Source organism: Sinocyclocheilus anshuiensis, unplaced genomic scaffold, assembly GCF_001515605.1.
Source record: "Sinocyclocheilus anshuiensis isolate Anshui unplaced genomic scaffold, SAMN03320099.WGS_v1.1 scaffold1082, whole genome shotgun sequence".
In the NCBI taxonomy this organism is placed as follows: Eukaryota; Metazoa; Chordata; class Actinopteri; order Cypriniformes; family Cyprinidae; genus Sinocyclocheilus; species Sinocyclocheilus anshuiensis.
In genome coordinates, this window is record NW_015542379.1 from 1,365,085 (window position 1) to 1,385,736 (window position 20,652).

General features: G+C 36.9%; 1 protein-coding gene across 1 annotated transcript; it reads right to left on the minus strand.

Moving 5' to 3' along the window:
• Positions 1-1,250: 1,250 nt before the first annotated feature.
• On the minus strand, positions 1,251-17,667 carry LOC107692514 (HHIP-like protein 1). The gene is made up of 8 exons (XM_016491600.1): positions 17,242-17,667; positions 10,331-10,977; positions 7,339-7,667; positions 6,219-6,345; positions 5,420-5,565; positions 5,234-5,315; positions 4,471-4,553; positions 1,251-2,131 (listed from the first exon to the last, which is right to left on the minus strand). Exons 1-8 carry the CDS (start codon positions 17,527-17,529, stop codon positions 1,485-1,487), a joined length of 2,349 nt encoding a protein of 782 aa, XP_016347086.1. The 5' UTR covers positions 17,530-17,667; the 3' UTR covers positions 1,251-1,484.
• Positions 17,668-20,652: the final 2,985 nt, after the last annotated feature.

Genomic DNA, 20,652 nt, shown 5'->3' on the forward strand with positions numbered 1-20,652 from the left:
ACCTACATTTTAAAAAACTGCATAATATATAACCCGCTAATGCAATTACATCAACATCTTGTAATGCTCACTTGAATTGTAATTTCTGTAATTTCAGTCAATTGATCATCTTGTTCATTATCTGGTGAGTATTTTGAGTTTGTTTCAAGTTAGTCAGGTTAATAAAACCATCACATCATCAACATTCAAAGAGCAACAGGACATGTGTCTATAACTGATATATAACACTAAAGATGTATCTGAAAATATCCTCACGATCTCACAAACAATTTTATTTACATTTTTTTATTATTACAATATAAGAAAGAATGTCCAGCATTTGTATTTAAAAACAATCATCATTTGGAATGAAACAAGAAATTTGTATGTGCAACAAAAATGCAATATTTACAACGCAATAACCTGAATTATGTTAAAAAAGACAGTCTGGAAAATGCTTGATCTCATCATGATTGCAATATGGATATACTTTAATCAGTTTTTGTTTCATTTCACCAGTTTTAAGAGGAAAAAGAGTTAATAGAATTGTCTCAGTTGTGTGAGATGATCAACAACTCACAGCGCAGTGTAACTAGTGCACGATTCAGTGTGAAAACCACTTTAACTGTCTCTCCCTTTTCTGAACATAGACGTGAAACTGCACTATACAGACTTAAATTGATATAACTCTTGAACGAACACATTTTGAAACATGATTTTGATGCACCATTTCCATGGTAAGGCCAATGTCTGATTTTAAAATGATTTTCACTGGACTAATTTTGAGATTTGAAGTTTTCGATTAATATATAATGAATGATGATTTCTAAATCATGATAGGAAAAAAGGCAACAAAGAAATACTTTTTTGTGGAATTGTAGATTTTTGAGGTGAACTTTTGTAATAAATTAATCTATTACTGTTCCTACATCATTCGTAACCGTGATAAAATATGTATTTAGGTGTCTTAGACCTTTCCAATGATATAGGCCATAGTTTGTCACGATTAGAATAGGATAGTGAAGTAAACTCAGGCGTTCCTCTGAGGGACGGGTGACAGTTAAGATTAAAATGTTTATTTGATTGATTGATTAGTATTACTTGTGAATGCAGTAACTTTTGTCATCTATATAGTCTAGATCAGGCGTGTCAAACTGCAGCCCTGCAGAGTTTAGTTCCAACCCTGCTCCAACACACGTACCATGTAGTTTTCAAATAAGCCTAAATGGTTAGATTAGCTGGATCAGATGTGTTTAATTAGGGTTATATCTAAACTGTACAGGGCCGTGGCCCTCCAGGAACTGAGTTTGACACCCTTGGTCTAGATTGATATTTAAGTTTTCCACATTCAAAAGTTCAACAAAACAATTCTGATTCTAGTTTTGATAGGGGTATTTCCAGTTTGTCATAATTTTAGAGTGGCTCATTTATTTATTTTTTGTCTGTGAGATGTATTTTTGGTCTGCATACTTGTGTCATCACAACCTGCATCTGCTCATTGTCTTTCACTCCACTGCATGTTCATAATGGCCACAAACCACCCCTACATCCTCGTCATGAGAGCAGTTGTTTTTGCCCAGTTTGGCGTGTTTGCAGTGCAGTAGAGTCCGTTCGGTTCCTTTGCACTCCACGTCGTCCAGCAGGATTCTGACACCGACGCCTCCCGCCCCGAGCTCGGCTCTCTTTGCCACCCGCAGAGCCACGGGAAACCCCATCTGCCTGCAGACCACCGCCGCAGCCTGTATGTTAAACATGTCGTCGCACACCGTGCCCCATTCGCCCCGCACGAAGATCTCCACTCGGCCGCGGTCCTTCTGTCCTTCTGCGCTGACCAGCCTCGCCGTCCCGGCTCGAGATCGACCCCTCCGCTCCCCTTTCCTCCTGGGCTTGCCTCGGCCTCGTTTGCCCGGTCTGCCGATTTGGGTGTTTGCGGTGGTCCAGTACGCGGGTCTGAGGGTGGTCAGGGACGGAGGTCTGGGCCGCGGGGTCGTGTGGAGAGCGCGCGGCTGTGGTGTAGACGGCCGGACGGTAGTCGCTGGAGGAACCCGGCGGCTCGTCGTTTGTGGTACTCGTGGTCGTGGGGTCGCACTGGGTTTGGTGGGTTTTGGTTTGGGAATGGCGGTTGTTGAGGGTTTTTTGTTAATTACATACTCTGTGAAACAAAAAAGACAATGTCAAAAAAGTCTAGGCCTGCACAATTTAGGGGAAAAATCTTATTCTGACTGAAATAGTGATTGCCATTCAAAATGCGATTAAAAAACAGTTCTGTCATGACAACTCTAGGAGGGATTGGCATGGTAATGTACATGACAGTGTTAATGTATTTGGTCTTGGCGGAATAGATCTGCTACGCTGCTGCTGCTGCAGAGCAAGTACCGAGACATGCTACTGCCAATACATCCACAGCATGCTGCTGTGAGCATGTAAGAAATACTGCTGCTGCAAATATGACATACATGAAATAACCCCCATATAGCATACATGAATCACCTCGTAGCAGATCTATACAGGTGGAGCTGGGGAAGGTGGAGGGTTTCTGAAGCAAGCTGCACTGCTACGGCAAGCACTAGTCATTTATTTGAATGTTGAGCAGCGAGCTCATTGGCTACCGATACAGGAGAGAACCAATCAGCTGTGCCATGTGATAATGATGTCATTAGGTCAGATTGAGTTAGACCTATCGGACTGCGCCATCTAGAGTTTCATGCCAGAACTCTGTATTTGCAGGCTTGCTGTGCTTGTTTGCACAATTTGGCCCAAATTTTGAGATTCTATATCAGTATGGTTATAAAATAATAATATTTTATATAAATAATAATAATCAGAATCAGAATGAGCTTTATTGCCAGGTATGTTTACACATACAAAGAATTTGTTTTCGTGACAGAAGCTTCCACAGTGTAACAGAATGACAGTGACAAAATAAAAAACACAGATAATAAAAAATAAAAAATAGAACAAGTAAATAAGGCATAAAAGCTTCCACAGTGCAACAGAATGACAAAACACAGATAATAAAAGAATAAAAATAGAACAAGTAAATAGCGAATAACAATATACAAATTGACAATTTGTATGTACAGGTATATTATTTATATTATATATGTATATTATATTATATTATTCACTCTGCAGAATCACTGGTATCACTGGTATCATTCAATAATAATAATAATAATAATACATATAAAAATTATTTAAAAACTACATAATAAATATTACTATTGTAATATATCACTGAAAAAAAAAAAAATTTTAAGAAAAATAATATTTCTATATAATAAAATAATAAAATAATAATGTCTCGCCCACAGGCTTACTTCTGCGTTTAGGAATAAGATGGATAATAATTAAAGGGGTCACATAATGCGATTTCAAGTTTTCCTTTCTCTTTGGAGTGTTACAAGCTGTTCGTGAATAGATAAGATCCCTAAAGCCAAATATTCAGATGCGTGCAGTGCATTTTATGGAGGACTGTTTCCTGATCCTGGGAGAGTAGACTACAATGCCGGCTGTTCTGACTCACAGACTGTAAGTACGTTTTCATATTTAAAGGATTTGCCACTGATGATTCAAACGTGAGTTTTGGGCAGTGTAGAGTAGTGCTTGTAGTTTGTCATTTCTCCGATCACAAATGCAGACATGGTTTTATGTTTCCACGGCGAGATGCAACGCGTAAAAAGACAGTATAAGTCATTATAATCCGTATTTATGTCCCCACTGGATGCAACAAATGCCTCGTTTATAATGGGTTTTAATGTTTTTGTCTCGTCGCTCCGGCCGGACAGGGCATCACAATATGGTAACATTTCCGTCACACTCTTGAGGTATTCAACCAATCACAACGCACTGGATAGCTGCCCAATCACAGCACACCTCGCTTTTCAGAACGATGAGCTTTGTAAAAATCGACGTGTTTCAGAAAGGCGGGGCATAGAGGAGAAACAATAATGTACAGTATGTGGAAAATAATGTGTTTTTTGAACCTTAAACCGCATAAACACATTTCATTACACCAAATACACAAAGTAATGTTCTTTTTAGCAACATCATTTGACCTCTTTAAAATGTCCTTTAATATACAACGGCAAAATTATAACACTAATATTTACGGTTGCCTTAGTTTCTTCATTTTCAAACATTATATATTTTATTTTTTAAACCATCAAAATTATATGTTGGCCGAAAAATGCAGGGAGCCCTTAAGGCTTCTCATTTGAGCGCTTCTTATTACAAATTTGTGAATAGTGGCAAGTTGTATTCCCAAATGCCTGTTAAAGTGACCTAAACTTAGATCAGATGCAGGGATGGGGATCCTGTGACGCAGCATTTACTGTGAACTGAGATGCTGAAAACACCGGATCATGAGTTGCTTATGTGTATAAATGAACACTGTGCCAAGCTTAACCCTGAAACCATTCATCAATCATGCAGCCCTACTCAAGACTCACAACTCCAGTGGGATAAAGATATATTTACTGGCTCTCTTACCTTCTTTAGGACTGAAATGAATCAGTTTGCCCTTTATGTTGACTGGAGTGGGCTTGAAGTTGCATTTTCCTGGAGGAGCCCTCCTAAATAGTGAAAACAAAACAAGTCCAACTGTTTATTTCACAGCTGTTGAAATCTAAAGTTCAAAACCATACCTTACACCCTACAGTGCATAACAGGGTAAACATCACTATTAGTATTGCTCATGTGAGTGAATAAATGACAGGGTTGTTATTTTCTGTAAACTATTCCTTAAATATTGCTTCAGAAAAGCAATCTCGCTTTATTTTGGAAATTGTGAGAGGTATTTTAATATACCACTCAAGGATTCAAAAGTGTGCGGCCAGTAAGATTTGAAATATAGAAAAATACAGTAAAAACTGTAAAAAATGTGAAATATTTGTACAAATTTAAATATCTGTTTTCTACATGAATATGTTTTAAAATGTAATTTATTCCTGCGATCAAAGCTGAAGTTTCAGCATCATTACTCCAGTCTTCAGTGTCACATGATCCTTCACAAATCATTCTAATATGCCGAAACATTTAGAAAACAGTTGTATTGCTTCATATATTTTGTGGAAACTGTGATACATTTTATTTTTCAGAATTCACAGATGAATAGAAAGTCCAAAAGGACAGCATTTATTTGAAATAGAAATCTTTTGCAACATTACAAATGTCTTTACTGTCACTTTTGATCAATTGAATGCATCCTTGCTGAATAAAAGTGTCCATTCCTAATATAATGCTGTATGTGTACCTGGAGGGATCCACTATCTTATACACGACTCCTGCTCTGGCTGTGGCGCTGGCCGCTCCGGTCGCAAGGAAGAAAAGCTCACCTGAAACACAGACGACAGAGATGAGTGTCAGAGTGTGTTACACTGAAGAACAATAAAAAGACGTTTGCACAAAGCAGTCAAACACAGAGCTGCTCTCATGTTACCTGCCTCATCTTCACCAAATGATATGATGTACTTGTAGTAGCTGTTTATTAGTTTAGGGAAACTGCATGTTTTGTCAGCGCCCATACAGATCTCCTTATAGCTCCACTTTCCAGTCTCAGGGTTCTCCTTTAGGGACATCAGTCGCCTTGGATGCATAGAACGGGAAGAGTGTGATCTAATCAGTACATAGTAAATCTATGAATATGGAAATAATGCAGTCATTACGGGAAAGTAAACATGCAGTATTTTTGTGTTGATGGTGTAGAAACAATTTTATCTCAGGGTAACACTTTATTTCGATAGTCCACTTTAGACATTCTGTTAACAGTAAGTAACTTTGCAACTACATGTCATCTAGCAGTTAGTAGAGTATTAGTAGACTGTCTGCTTAATATCTGCTAACACTTTCTTTGTCAACTTATTCTACTAACCCTAAACCTACCCTAACAGTCTACTCTGAGAGTTAGTAGACATGTAGATGCAAATTAATGAGAATTAGTTGACATGTAGTTGACATGTAGTTACAAAGTTACTTGTAGTTAGTAGAATGTGTAAAGTGGACTATCGAAATAAAGTGTAACCTATCTCAGAAATTGCTAGTAAATTTCACTATTAATTATAAAGAGACTAAGTAACGCATTGAATTAAATGTTAATTTTTTTAGCATGAGTGAAATAGTTTTATTACAATAATCGTACAATATGTTTGTTTTTTTTGCATTGTATTCTTGTTTATAATTTGTTATACTGGACTGTAATTCATGAAGTGAGGTCCATACAGTAGAGAATACATGCATACCCACTCATAAAATCCCCAAAGATGTACAGGCCATTAAGATTGGGCATCTGGCAGCCTCTGTAGATGTAGCCGCCAGTGACAGACTTGCCGATTTTATGTGGGTAAGCAAAAATCGGAAGGATATCATCTTGGGAAAAAGTGAACAAAAAACGTTTAGAGGTTTGCTCTCATATACACTTCAACATAATTTTTAATGAGAATAAAATGACAGGCTGTGATGTAGTTTGATTATATACTAGCCTGCATGTGAGATTGTCTTATCTAATACAAGAAATTCAATACTTCAACACTGATGAATAATTTTTTGAAAGTGCATGAAACGTGTTAACATCTTTAACTGTCAGAAAACAACATAGAAACACAACAGTAAGCAATAATACTATTGCCCTAAAAAAAAAACACATTTTAGAATTTATGACAAGATTGAACAAAAAAGAAAATGTGCTCATCCTCTGTGTGTATTTACAAATGAGTGTGTTTCTTCATCAGGTTTGGGGAAATGTGTCATTGCATCAATGTCTCAGCAATGGATGCTTTGCAGTGAATGGGTGCCGTCAGAATGAGAGTCCAAACAGCTGATAATCCACATGACTAAAATATGAGTCCATAATCCATAATAACGCTTCCTCCAGTGAAAAAGTGGTCTGGTCTGAATCAGGAGAGAAATCTGCACAGATCAAGCACCGTTTAAACAGCTCTAAACAAATATGTGGCTGGATTTTGATGAGAGAGACAACATGAGATGGACGTTTTCACTGGAGGAAGCATTATTATGGATTATGAAGTCTTTTACATTTATGTAGTCATTTAGTCGATTACTTGTGGATTATTGTATCAGCTGTTTGGACTCTTATTCTGACGGCACCCATTCACTGAAGAGCATCCATTGCTGACACACTGATGCAATGCTACATTTCTCCAAATCTGATGAAGAAACAAACTCATCTACATCTTGGACGTCCTGAAGGTGAGTATATTTTCAGCAAATACTCATTTTTGAGTGAACTATTTCTTTGAATTAGACAATATCGGAAGAAAATGGTAGTTAATTTCACTTTTAAAACTTTGTGAATCTGGCCTATATTAAGCATAAATAGCCACATTTGAAAGGCTTGCTCACTGAGTGATGAGTTGGTGCAGAGTTTCTTGTCATAACAAGAGAAGCCCTCCTTTGCCCTCCATCCATAGTTTCCTCCTTTTTCGATGAGATCCACTTCCTCGTATTTATTTTGCCCGACGTCCCCGCAGAGCATTCTGCCGCGGCCCTGAGCGCTGACCGGATCGCCCCTGTCGATGGAGCACCTCCACATGTTCCTCACACCGTAGGCGTAGATCTCTGGCCTCGCGTCCCTCTCTCCCACAAAAGGGTTGTCTGATGGGATACTGTAGGGGGCGCCATAGTCATTGTTGTCTACATCGATTCGCAGGACCTTGCCTAGAAGAGTGGACCTGTAAAACACCAGTGCTTGTCTTTACACTTTTTTTTTTGCGCTGCATGCAGGCGTTTGTGTAACATTAAAATAAGAATGTGTCCTTAGGATTGCATTCATAAGACTACAGTTTTAACCTGCCCTATAAACATTTGCACCATCTGCTGTTGCTTTCTCTCACTCAACCGCATCCTCTCTAACCTCACGTAGCCCACAATGCCCCTGTGTCAATATTGACCCTGGCATGGCTCTGAACCGTCTGAGAAGGGCCTCTTCACTCATTTTCCCTCCTGTGAAAAGAGCTGGAGCGACTCCTCGCTTAGATCTGTCCTTCATTCACTGTATCTTATTATTTTCTGCTTTGTTGTTTTTATCTGTTGTTTTTGGCTGATTTAGAAAGCGTTAAAGATCTTCTAGCACCGCAGAACAGAACAAACAAACATCTAAATCACCGTGGGTTACATTTATGGATTAAAATGTTGAGACAAACCAACTTCAGACCAAGGTTAATACACTGCAAAAAATGCTTTTCTTACTTAGTTTTGTTTTTTTTGTCTTGTTTTCAGCCAAAATATCTAAAAAGTCTTAAATCAAGAAGAATTTCCTAGACAAGTAAAAATTATTGTCTTGTTTTCAGAAAAAAAAAAAGTGTCAAAATTAAGTGAGTTTTTGCCTGAAACAGGCAAAATAATCTTGTTTTTTGTTTGAAATAAGATTATTTTGCTTACCCCATTGGCAGATAATTTTGCTTGTTCTAAGCAAAAACACTTAATTTTGACTTTTTTTATTTTTTCTGAAAACAAGACAATAATTTGTACTTATCTGGAAAATCCTTCTTGATTTAAGACTTTCTGATTTCTTAAAATATATATTTTTTTTAGATATTTTCGCTGAAAACAAGACAAAAAAAAAACTAAGTAAGAAAAGCATTTTTTGCAGTGTACAGTTTTTAGGCATAAAAAAAAAAAAAAAGTAGGGCTGCACAATTGGTCAAAATAGTCAGCTAAAATAAAACCAAAATCGCGATATGGCTTTGTGCATTTATCAAAATGCAAAGAATATTTAATGCACTGCAGTATTTATTTATTTATTGCAATTTTTATCAGAAAATGCAGTTAGATTTTTTTTTTTATTAAGTTGTGTGCAAAAGTATTTTATTTCCGCGATTCCACGGCAACATTTTTCATTTTCATATGCAGTAAAATACCCACAGCTAAAACTGAGATAGAAACTATATAGACATATTATACAAAAATATGTTTATTAAAATTAAAATGGAATTCAAAATATTAATAAAAACCACAATAGTATCTCAGTGATACTGCTTCACACAATGAATAAATAAACAGATGCATAAATAAATAAATAAACAGACATTGTTAATGTCAGACAAGTGTTAATTTCATATGATTAGTATACTGATCATATGCATTGTGATTATATATTCAATGCAGGCTTTGCAAATAGGCTGTTATTGGAGAATAAAACTGAAATTGTTAAGGCTGGTTAGCATACTCTAGTTAACCTCTGCTTATAACTACACTTTTCTGTGAGCTCAAAGCATTGCATGTAACCACATATTAACAGACATTCAAAGCAACTGGAACTGAGTGCTCAAAGTCTAATTTAAAGTTACTGTGATGCTGATCATGTTGCTATAAGGTTTTAAGCTTGTCCATACTGCGTGTTGCACAGAAGAGCTAACAGTGTGATGAGACTGAACCTCCACATTCAACATGTAGTGTCAATATAGTGTGCTTCTCTGCTCGTCATCGGCAGCAGGACTCCAAGACCGCTGTGGCTCTGACAGCTCTCTCTATAAGAATGAAAGGCTCGCTGTGCGCTTGTGAAGCTGTGAGTGTATATTCACCAGGCTCTGCAGCGCTGCTTATGTCACGGGGGAAAGCAGGGCGGCAGAGCCAAGGCTAATATTGTGAGGCTGTGTGTCTGTCTGGCTAAATGTGCATAACTCAACCGGGGCAAATCAACGCCAAAATCTGAACCTGAATAATGCAATTACACAAACATCATTAAAATACCATTAAAGTGATCCATCCACATCTTTTGAAAATATACTATATATTTTTTGTAGGTTTTGGACTTTTTTTATGGTGATTTTCTTATCCTATACTTGAAGCTTGACTGCACCAGAATGGAAAAGAGCAGCTAATTCATTCAACAAAATATATTTTATTCTGTTCCACGGAAGACTGGATGACATGAGGATGAGTAAATACAGATTTTTTTTTTTGTATTGCATTATTCCCTTAAGAGCTGAATTTGCTTCATTATTTTAAATTGTAGAATACAACAATAAGAGATTTTTAGCCATTTACAGTCAAAATGTTCCTTAAAAAATAAATAAATAAATATATAATTAAAAAAAAATTGAAATATTTTCAATGGGAACAAATAGATATTAATTACTGCATAGATAGTATATATATATATATATATACACTGTGTGTGTTAATTTATAAATGTATTTAATTAATTAATTTTTTTTAACAGAGAGTATATGTTTCTTTGGATATAAGTGTCTAAAAAAAATTAAATAAATAAATAAAAAATACTCTCAGAAATTGGCATACCAAAATATATTAAAAATAATGTTTTTAACCATGAAATACGCAGGTCGAGTTGAGTGGAACATAACGTGAATATCTCATATCGGTCTCTCACCTTTCTGAGGAGTGATCCAGCATATTCATATCCGAATCAGACACGAGAAACTCACTGATACGAATCTTCTCCTGTTTCTTCACAGACACTGAGTAGTAAACGTAGACCTTTTTCACCTTTGTGAAGCGAGGGTGCAGTGCGATGCAGAGGAACCCTCGCTCATCTCCGGCCCAAGGTGAGGTCAGAACCGCCCTGGTCAGGTTCAGGAAGGGCCTGTCAATCCGAGAACCGTTGGCCAGGTAAGTCCACACGTAACCCAGCTGCTCTGCCACGAAGAAGCGGTGCTTGCCATCATTGGCGTGTACCATCGCCAGAGGATTGCGAAGCCCATTCGCCACTTCTTCCAGGCATAACTGAATGCAGCCCTGCGGATCCGCCTTCATGTCTCCCAGGTCGGCATTGAGCTCGGCGTTGGAGAGGACGTTTGGGTAGCAGTACTCGGGATCTTTCAGCTCTAGATATTTGCAGAACTTGCTCCGGTCTTCTTCGATAGCATGCGTTTCGTTGCTGTTGATCAGAAGGCTGAGAGTGTAACGGCAGTGGAGCCAGAAATCTTCACAGTAGTTTCCGCAGAGGCCGGGAAGCTCCCGCATCGGGGTGTTTGCGTCTTCTGCATCGTACAGATGCGCTGCGTAAGGAGAGCATTCCTGAAACAAACAAATCAAAGCATGGACATTTCTTCAACAGTGATATATGAATTCTAAAGCCTCTCTAACAGTAACAGTCCCAGACAGATCAAGATTGCTTCACTCTAAGATTCAGCTTTAAGTTGACCACATTAAAAGTGTGTCACATTAGTGAAAGTTTGGCTAAAGCTCTATTACCTATTGTCATTAGTGTGGTGATATACTGTATTATACCATGGTCTGTCTGAATACTGGATTCTGATTGGCTGGCAGGTATGCAGTAAAACTGTTTAATGCACAGCATTATCCCTTACTTAAGCACGGTGAACGTAGCAAATATGCATGAGCAATGGGGACTGAAACTTTGGTTATCAACTCATCAAAATATCTTATTTTGTGTTTCATAGAAGAATAGAAGAAAGAAATTCATACAGGTTTGGAACAACTTGAAGCTGAGAAATGATGACACAATTAAAATTGTTGGGTGAACTATCCCTTTGAGGACGATAACTATAAACTATTAAGTGTTAAGCATGAGTATGAGACTTTATGACAGTTAGTTATATAAAAAAGGAAAAATCTTTTAAAAATTTAGTTTAAAATGCATATGCCAAGGTCTTAGAAATGCACTTATATTTTATTTGTTAATGGCAATGTTAAATGTTCAATTGTCAGTTTTTGAAAAAACCTCTATGCCACATGCCATTTTTCTTACACACTGAATACAAATGTACATATCTTAATTATTACTTTTGGAAATAATTTTAAAATACATTTTCAAACGATCTGATATGACAGCATTTACTGGTTTATGTTTTTATTCCGCATTTTTGTGCATGATAGGTTTTGTTAAGTCAAGTAGTTTAAAATAATTTTAAAATACATTTTCAAACGATCTGATATGACAGCATTTACTGGTTTATGTTTTTGTTCCGCATTTTTGTGCATGATAGGTTTTGTTAAGTCAAGTAGTTTTAAAACATTTTTTCTAAGAAACACTATGCCAGGTTTACAAGGTTTTCTTTTCAAGATTTTTTTTTTTTATGTGGATTCTTCTGAAGGTTTTTTTTTTTTTTTGCAACACGATTAGAATAACTATTTTGGGTTCTCAGAGAACCTTTGAGTATACATTTTTGCTTTGTGTGAAGAACATTTTAATACTTATACTTGTGCTATAAAGATCCTCTGTCATAGAACCATATATGCAAATAAAAAACCTTAATTTTTAATAGTGTATGAGTTGAATTTTTAATGTACTGCATTTTTTTGTAAATTTATAGATCCATAAAAAAGTGTCATGTCATTGACCCATGAACAATGACTTGCTCCTATCTACGATACACTTTCAGTTAATCTCAAATAACTAATCCATCTGAAAAGTATTTGCTGTGTAAGGCTTTCTGCTTCTCTCCTCCTCATCGTCTGGCAAACGTGGCATTCTGCACGTCTTCTCTACAGCCGGGATCCCAGGATTCAATCCAGCAGCTGGTGATGATCGTTTGAGCTATAAATACAGTAACTCTTGGACATTTTGGACTAACCAAGCCCTCATTATGTTAACCACAACACCACACCCATCAGAGGACCGAGCCAGCCTTGGCAACGATACTGCCAGCTCGGGACTGGGAGTCATCCGAGATTACTATAATGACATTAAATAAATAATGGACCTGAAAGTGGCTTGGATTGATGGGCTAACTCGCTCGTAACACATCACAGGCACTGTAGTGTGGCCAAAAGGTGGATGAATAATGTTTCAAGGCTCTCTAATGATGTTTGATTGCAATTCAAAGAAAATATAGACCTATTGAGGGGGGGCTATGTGGTATAAATGAGTCCAGCATTTCCTAAACAACACACAAGGTTATGTAATATCCTGTTAGCATTGAGGAAAAACCTTTCAGAAATGGGTTGGACTGAATGTCTATGTCAAGGAAACTTCTGAATCTACATAATTCCACTGTAATTTTCAGGCGTAATAAAAAAACTGTAGGTCATGGGTCAATATATTACCCTCAAATGTCCAATAAAAGACTTATTTTTCTTATTTTGCTTCATGGATATCATATAAGAGGAGTTGTATTGAATGTTTTAACTACTGTTTCACATGCAAGATTATAGTAAACACTTCTAAGTAAAATGCCAAGTGTCTACTTGTTTTGAACAATTCTGGGAAAAGCACTAATTCCCATGCTCTCTTTCTTTCAGATGCACTGCATATTTTTGTCCTCCATACCTTCTGATCCCATTGTAAGTTCTTGCCCAGTCATTGTGTTCTTCTGTTTTTGTCCTTTGTATAATTGTGTTGATATGCTTCTGTAATTATGAGAGTCTGTAGGAGCTCACAATCTCTGTTGTTATCATTTAGTTCAACAGATGGTCCCTGCAGGGTTTCACTCATCAACACATTTGCTCCACTCTACTGGGCCTGAAAGCCCATTAGCTTATATGTCTGTGCCCGTCACTCGTTAGGCAGTTATGAGTTTACAGCTTCTCCCTGTTGAAAGAGTCATTATTTTAACCCCTTTAATAGGAAATGCATCATACTTATTTTTCTTATTTTGCTTCATGGATATCATATAAGATGAGTTGAGGAGTTGTATTGAATGTTTTAACTACTGTTTCACATGCAAGATTATAGTAAACACTTCTAAGTAAAATGCCAAGTGTCTACTTGTTTTGAACAATTCTGGGAAAAGCACTAATTCCCATGCTCTCTTTCTTTCAGATGCACTGCATATTTTTGTCCTCCATACCTTCTGATCCCATTGTAAGTTCTTGCCCAGTCATTGTGTTCTTCTGTTTTTGTCCTTTGTATAATTGTGTTGATATGCTTCTGTAATTATGAGAGTCTGTAGGAGCTCACAATCTCTGTTGTTATCATTTAGTTCAACAGATGGTCCCTGCAGGGTTTCACTCATCAACACATTTGCTCCACTCTACTGGGCCTGAAAGCCCATTAGCTTATATGTCTGTGCCCGTCACTCGTTAGGCAGTTATGAGTTTACAGCTTCTCCCTGTTGAAAGAGTCATTATTTTAACCCCTTTAATAGGAAATGCATCATGAAACAAACATTTCTTACATATCTGGTTTTACAGCAAAAAAAAACAGGAGGGCATCCAAAGTTGTGACCATACCTGAGAATACGATTACTAATTACATATTCAATATTTTGCCAAATCCAGCTATTTATTAATGCAATAACATGAGTAAGCGTGCTCTGCAGCCTCTGAATCGCAACCAGGCGGATATTTAGACCCTTCTAAGAATGCTATTGATGTTACACAACTTACATTTTAGAGAAAATATCTTCAAGATATTTCCAATATGTCCATCTTTGGTCTGCCAGCTTCTCCAAGCAACACAAAGTAGTGGCATTACATACATGAATGCATCATAATCGTTGCACAAATTGACTGAGTGAATGATTCAATGACTCACTCATGAGACAGTCACCTGTTGCAATCCAGAACAAATCAGTGGTTTTGAATGAATTGGTTGAGTTAATGACTCAATGACAGCCATCTGTTTGAATCATGAATGATCATACAAGGGCGATAACTATAACAATAACTATAAAATTTTAATATGCATTCGAATTCTATGAGAATAAAGAACTCCACATCACTGAAGAATTGTAACATGGAGTTTGGGTTTTGTTGCTTGTCTTTTATTTTGTAGTTTGGCCACAGTCATGTTCTGTCATGTGATTCCCTTGTCTGTGTGTTATGTTTTGATTGGTTCTTTAGTTCATGTGTCATGTTCTCATTAGGCTTGTTCGACTTCATGCGGCGCCGCAAAGATCGCCTGCCGCCTGACAAAAGCAATGCATTCTGGTTAGAACATTTGTCCAACTTTGATCGGCGCTTACGATCACGTGCCATCGAAGTACCGCGAGAGCAAAACGAGACAAGCCGCCGAGGTCAGGCGCTGCAGTTGCTCAAAATAGGCTGCGAGAGCCTTGATGACGACACACTTTATTCTCATTGGTCAGATTTTGTGATGACAAGCACAACGTCTGTTGCACGTTTATTCTAACAATTCGTGTTTTTATAACAGTAAAAGCTTTTTTAGTGTAGTCACACTGTTATCTTGAGTCATGTTTATCAAAAAACACTGATGAAAGCATATATTACTTATTACTTTTGAATAAAAGCTGCACTTGGGTTCATCACGACTGGCCGTTCAGTGGACCGTTTGTTACAGAATACTCGACCGCAGCTATGAGCCCAGCAGTTGCTCTTCTAAGACTTCGCCAAGGAAACCGGCCCATTGAGGATTATGTGCCGGACTTTTGTAAGTTGTGTCATTTGGTACACTTGAATGTATGTAGCCCTGCTGTCGGTGAGTGTTTAAGTGAAGCCTGTTCATGCCAAGCCAAGTCTGTTCATGTCAAATCGAATCTTTGTTTTGTATTTGTTGGGATTTTTGGATTCTGCTTTGTTTTAATAAACTGCACACTCGCCTTCAGTGGACTGCTCATTACAGCAATAGAACAAACAATATAATTAAAATCACTTTTTTGGTTTGTTTTTACAGCTTATCAACGATTAAAAAAACACTGACAGCCAATCAGAATCCACCCAACTTTAAAGAGCCCATGCATTTCAAGTGGCAGATGAGACGACTGCAGTGTGCACTCATAATAAACAAAGCATTTTCGTGATATTTCCAGTATTTCTATTTTTGGTCTGTCAAGTTCTCCAAGAAACAAACAGTAGTGTAGTTAAAGTATGTTCCTGAAAGAATCTGAATTCATTGGCTGAGTGAGCAATTCAATCACTCACTCATATTGACGGTCACCTGTTTTGATCCAGAAAGAATGCATATGAATTGGTTGAGTGAATAATTCAATGATTTGTTTTGATCAGCATATTGAATGATTCACTGACTCATAAAGGCAGCCACTTGTCGACCTCTACTGATGAAAGTCTGGAAAGCACAAAAACAAGGTTCCAGTGCTGTTGAAATTAATTTCAGCTCTCTAGGAATGCAGTTCGACCAATCAGATTCAAAACTGATGTATTATGAAAGTAGCCTATCCTCTACTCTTCCTCTTTCTTTCTCTCTTTCTTCAGTATCTTTGCTGCCCTGACCTTTCCACAGGAATATGATATGCCTAGTTAGAGAGGAAGCATATATTTGTGCTTCTCTGCAGGTTGGAGAACACAAGCAGCTCCCTGTATCTGGGATAAATGTTTCAACAAAGACAATCATTGAGCTCAGCTTCAACACTAAGTAGTCAAATAAATCAGGTGTTCCCTTCGCCAACCGCAATCCCACTGCAATCTCAAAACCATATGGTAAATTATTATCATTTAATCCCAGCAGCCTTGAAGTTGCAATGATGTAAGAAGGTGACTATAATTTGGATGTTAATTTTGGTTGGCCCCAGAAAGGAATTATGGTTTTACATAACAGTTTATTCCAATACACCAAAAATAACATATATATATCGTTATCATTACAAAATCAGAAATCATCCAGCCTTATAAAAGCATAGCCAAAACAAAAATGATGTAACTCATGCAATGATGTAACCTCCTCTGTACTATAAACACTGATGAATGGGACACAGTCTGCATCATTTATTAACAAAACTGGATAAATAATTTAATCAATATAAATATAAAATATTTATTAATATTTCATTATTATATTTTGTGTATTTTATTTCATAGCAATATTAATATAATTAAGTAATAAATACATATAATCCAATAACCCTGTACAGCTGTTTAAATTCTTATATATACATTTCTATAGAGAATTTCTTGAATTAAAGTTAAAGGGACAGTTCACCCAAAAATGACAACTGTCCTCATTTACTCAGTTGTTCCAAACCCGTATGAGCTTCTCTCTTCTGTTGAGCACAACATATTATATTTTGAAGAATGCTAGTAACCAAAGAGTTGACAACAGCCATTGACTTCCATAATATGTTTCATTTTCATACTATAGAAGCCAATGGCTACCGGCAACTCTTTGGTTACCAACATTCTTCATAATATAAAGAGTGTGTAAATGATGACAGAATTTTCTTTGCATATTGTACAACACAAGACAGGGCACAACAAAGTATGACGCATCCACATCCAAAATAAGTGAACGTAAATAATAAAAAAAAAAAGAACACAAGCAGCGAGAACTGAGACAGATATAAACTTTTTTTTTTTTTTTTTTCACTCAACAACCCTGTCAATGCATTTAAATTCTGCTATGTGCATTTCTACAGAGAATTTTTAAAACAGCAAAGAAATCAATCAGCCTGACCTGAGACTCACCTGGCAAAGAATGCTGCGGATGTACTTCCCACAGGCCATGAATCCAGTCTGATCGAAGTAGTCCATGATCTGATAGAAGCGCTGGGATATTCGGTTATCCCTGTCCAAGTCACAGCATCCAAATTTGGCGTACTCCTTGCAGAAGAGCAGGGGCTCCGGAGGCTGGAACGGAGGCTTGTAGTCCAGGCACTGTGGGTGGGCATTTCCCTGCTGAGGGATCAGGAGGACCACTAGAATCACACTCTGAGAGAGAACGCAAAGAGCTCTCCACACTCTCATTTCTCTCATCGCACAGGAGAAAACTCGTGTGGCTTGTGCTGAGTTTGAGAAATACCAATGGTGTGCAGTTTCTCCAGCGGTTAGTTGCAGTGGCCGGTGGTTTGTCTCCTGCAAACACGTGCAAACGCACTCACAGACACACACTGCTCTGACATGAGGCTCTGGGGCAGAGAAGCAGCTACACAAGGCCCGCTCATTCAACAGCCATGCCACACACACATGCATGCTTTACACACACGCTTCTCTATACTCCCTCCCACTTTCCACCCGGTCTCCTCCTCTGCGTTTCCCTCGCTGTCTCTCATTCTCCGGCAGACACATTCCTTCTTCTTGCGGCTGGCCTGCATCAAACGCTCGCAGCCTCCCTCCCCCGATTGAACCTGAGCCTCTTTCTCTCATGTTAGTCCTTTCATTTCGCCAGCTTTTGGTTATGTAATTGTCATATAAACCTAGTTTTCAACAAAACTTCTCAACCTCGCATGTAGTCAAGAATGAGTCAGTTAAATGACATGTTCAGTATGATGCAACATTGCTCTGTGTTTGTGGTGGGTGCTGGGTTTTGACAAATGATTTTATGGCTCTTTTCCAAACACTAGTGAGCAGTTTTGCTGATGCATCCTAACATAAACTGGAACTCAGTGACAATGGCCTATGTCAAACAGCTTACATATCTTTGTTAAAAAAAAAAAAAAAAAATGAAGAAAAAGAAGTGTGCTTAATTGTATTGAACGTGTACTACAAAATTTAAAAGTGTTAAAAAACTGTACTTGCAGATAATATAATATTAATTAAGTAAAAAGCCCACTTTCGTGAAAAGATACTTTCATGACTGGTTCTTAACACTTTTAAAAAGTGCACTTCATAATAATTTCAAATTAAATGTTTAACTTTAAAGTACATTTTAATTCAATAGAAATTGCATTAAAGTGTTAGATTAAGTAGTGCAGATATAGTGAAATTGCCTAGTACAATGGAAAATAATAAAATAAAAAAATCTATTGCTATAAAAAAACAAAGTAAAAATATATTTTCAAAAAGTTTTAGTTACTATTTATTTCCTCATATGTTATTTGGTCATTTTTTATTTATTTAATATATATTAAAAAAACAAATTTGTATTGTCCCAAAAGTATTTACAAATAAAAATAAAAAATGCAATTTTTACAATTTACAATTTTACAATTTAGTTTTTACTACATATTTAGACAGAATATATTTAAAAAAATTCTCAATTGTAATATATAGTGCTATTTTTAATTTTTCATTAATGAATGAAATGTAAGTATATTAATAATTAATATTTTTAGTGCTTTGTCTGCTGTCTTAGATGTGTTGTTGTTGTTTTTTTCACATGCTTTCCTTGTATAGATTTTGGCCAAATCTTATCTTTAATGATGATGTCTTTTGAAACGACCAAGAGCATATGATGCCTTAAAATACTGTCTATATAGGCAGCTAGAGAGCTTGTTTGCCAGCTGCTGATAATCTCTGCACTTTCTCTCTTTCTACTCTATACATGAAATCTGAATGTACGTCTCATCTGTTTTTAATTCTCATGTCAGACAGCCATGAGGAGCATCGGTTCTCTCACGTAAGCGCAGACAAAGAGCTTGAGCTTCCTTCACAGCATCAGCCGTGGTTACATAAATCACAACGACAAGAACAGCAGCAAAAGCTGGTGTAGGGTGAATGTTTATTTGCTTTAATTGTATTGAGGGTTTTGTATGGCTCTTATTTTGACTAAACCAGTGTGGAAAACAAGCCCTTGAAGTGAATCTGTGTCACATCCTTGAAAAACCTGATTCCACTCAATGTTTTTGATCGAGTTCAGATATGATTCCTTGTATTGTGTTTGTTTTTGTAAACCCAGGTTCACTTTTCTTATAAGCCCTGTTTGCTCCGAATATGATATTTGATTTGTCTTTTGGAAATTAAACTTTAATCCTTGCATGTAATAAAACAAGAGCTCCATTTGCTTTGAATGCAAAATTTGGCCTTTGTCTGCCAAAGGCTTAATAAACTTGGACTCTTGCTAAAAGAGCATAACAAAGTTCGATCCACATCCCACTGTGTCTGAGAGAAGCAAAAGAGGACTTTTTTTGTATATGGTGAGCGATTCTTGGAAGGAAGTCCAGTAAACTGGTGATTCAGCGCCACACCATGTGGAGACCTTTGGGGAAACTACATCTTATGGGGAACTTAACGACTGCTGTCAACGTGACCAACACTCCTAAACGCAGCAGACAGAGAAGATGAACGTGGCAGTGCTAGTATGTTTTGGCCGACAATTAAAGAGCAGCATTTCTAAGAAGAACATCCTGAATAATAAGAAGACTTTTGGGAGCTTCTCAGCTTCGCCTTTGTGTCCTTAAATCTGGAGGATGTTCATTGTCCAGTCATGAAAACTTTTTTTAATCTGTTTCAAATAGGTTTTTTCTTTGAAGGCAAGCTTGTGATGTTATGCCAGCATTCACTGTCTGCATTTAGATACTATTTGGAAATAATGACATGTATATTGAATAAGCAACAATGCACAACTTTTGAGAAAATGAGACTACCAATAAAACAACATTGTCTATTTTCTCTCAGCGTGTGAGACTTCCGATTCATAATCATTTATGATTATGATAATAAAATAATGTGATATCAAAGCGCCAGCATGCAATATAAAGGCACATTAACATACTGTTACTACACTTTTAGTATAATAAAACCATGATTCATTTTCGTAAGGGAACTTTTTCAGTAGAAGATTTTTACCTGAAACCGGGGTTCTTAGTGATTCATAAAATGCAAGTCAGTGGCTACCGACATATGAAAGTAAAATAAAAACAAAAAAAACATATACAGTCAAGACAAAATTAATACCTGTGGCTCGTGACGATATTTTAAGGTCTTATGAAGCGAAACGATTGGTCTGCGCAAGAAACAGAACATTATTTACAACATTATACCAGTAATCCAGAGCCTCAGTGAACGGGGAAATCTGATTATTCGGATTATTTACGTCAACTGTTGTGTTTTTTTTTTGTTTGTTTCAATAAACTGGTTCAAACAACCAATTCACCAGTTCTTTTATGTAATCACACAATGATGTCACATATACACAATTATATTATTAAAGCACTCAGT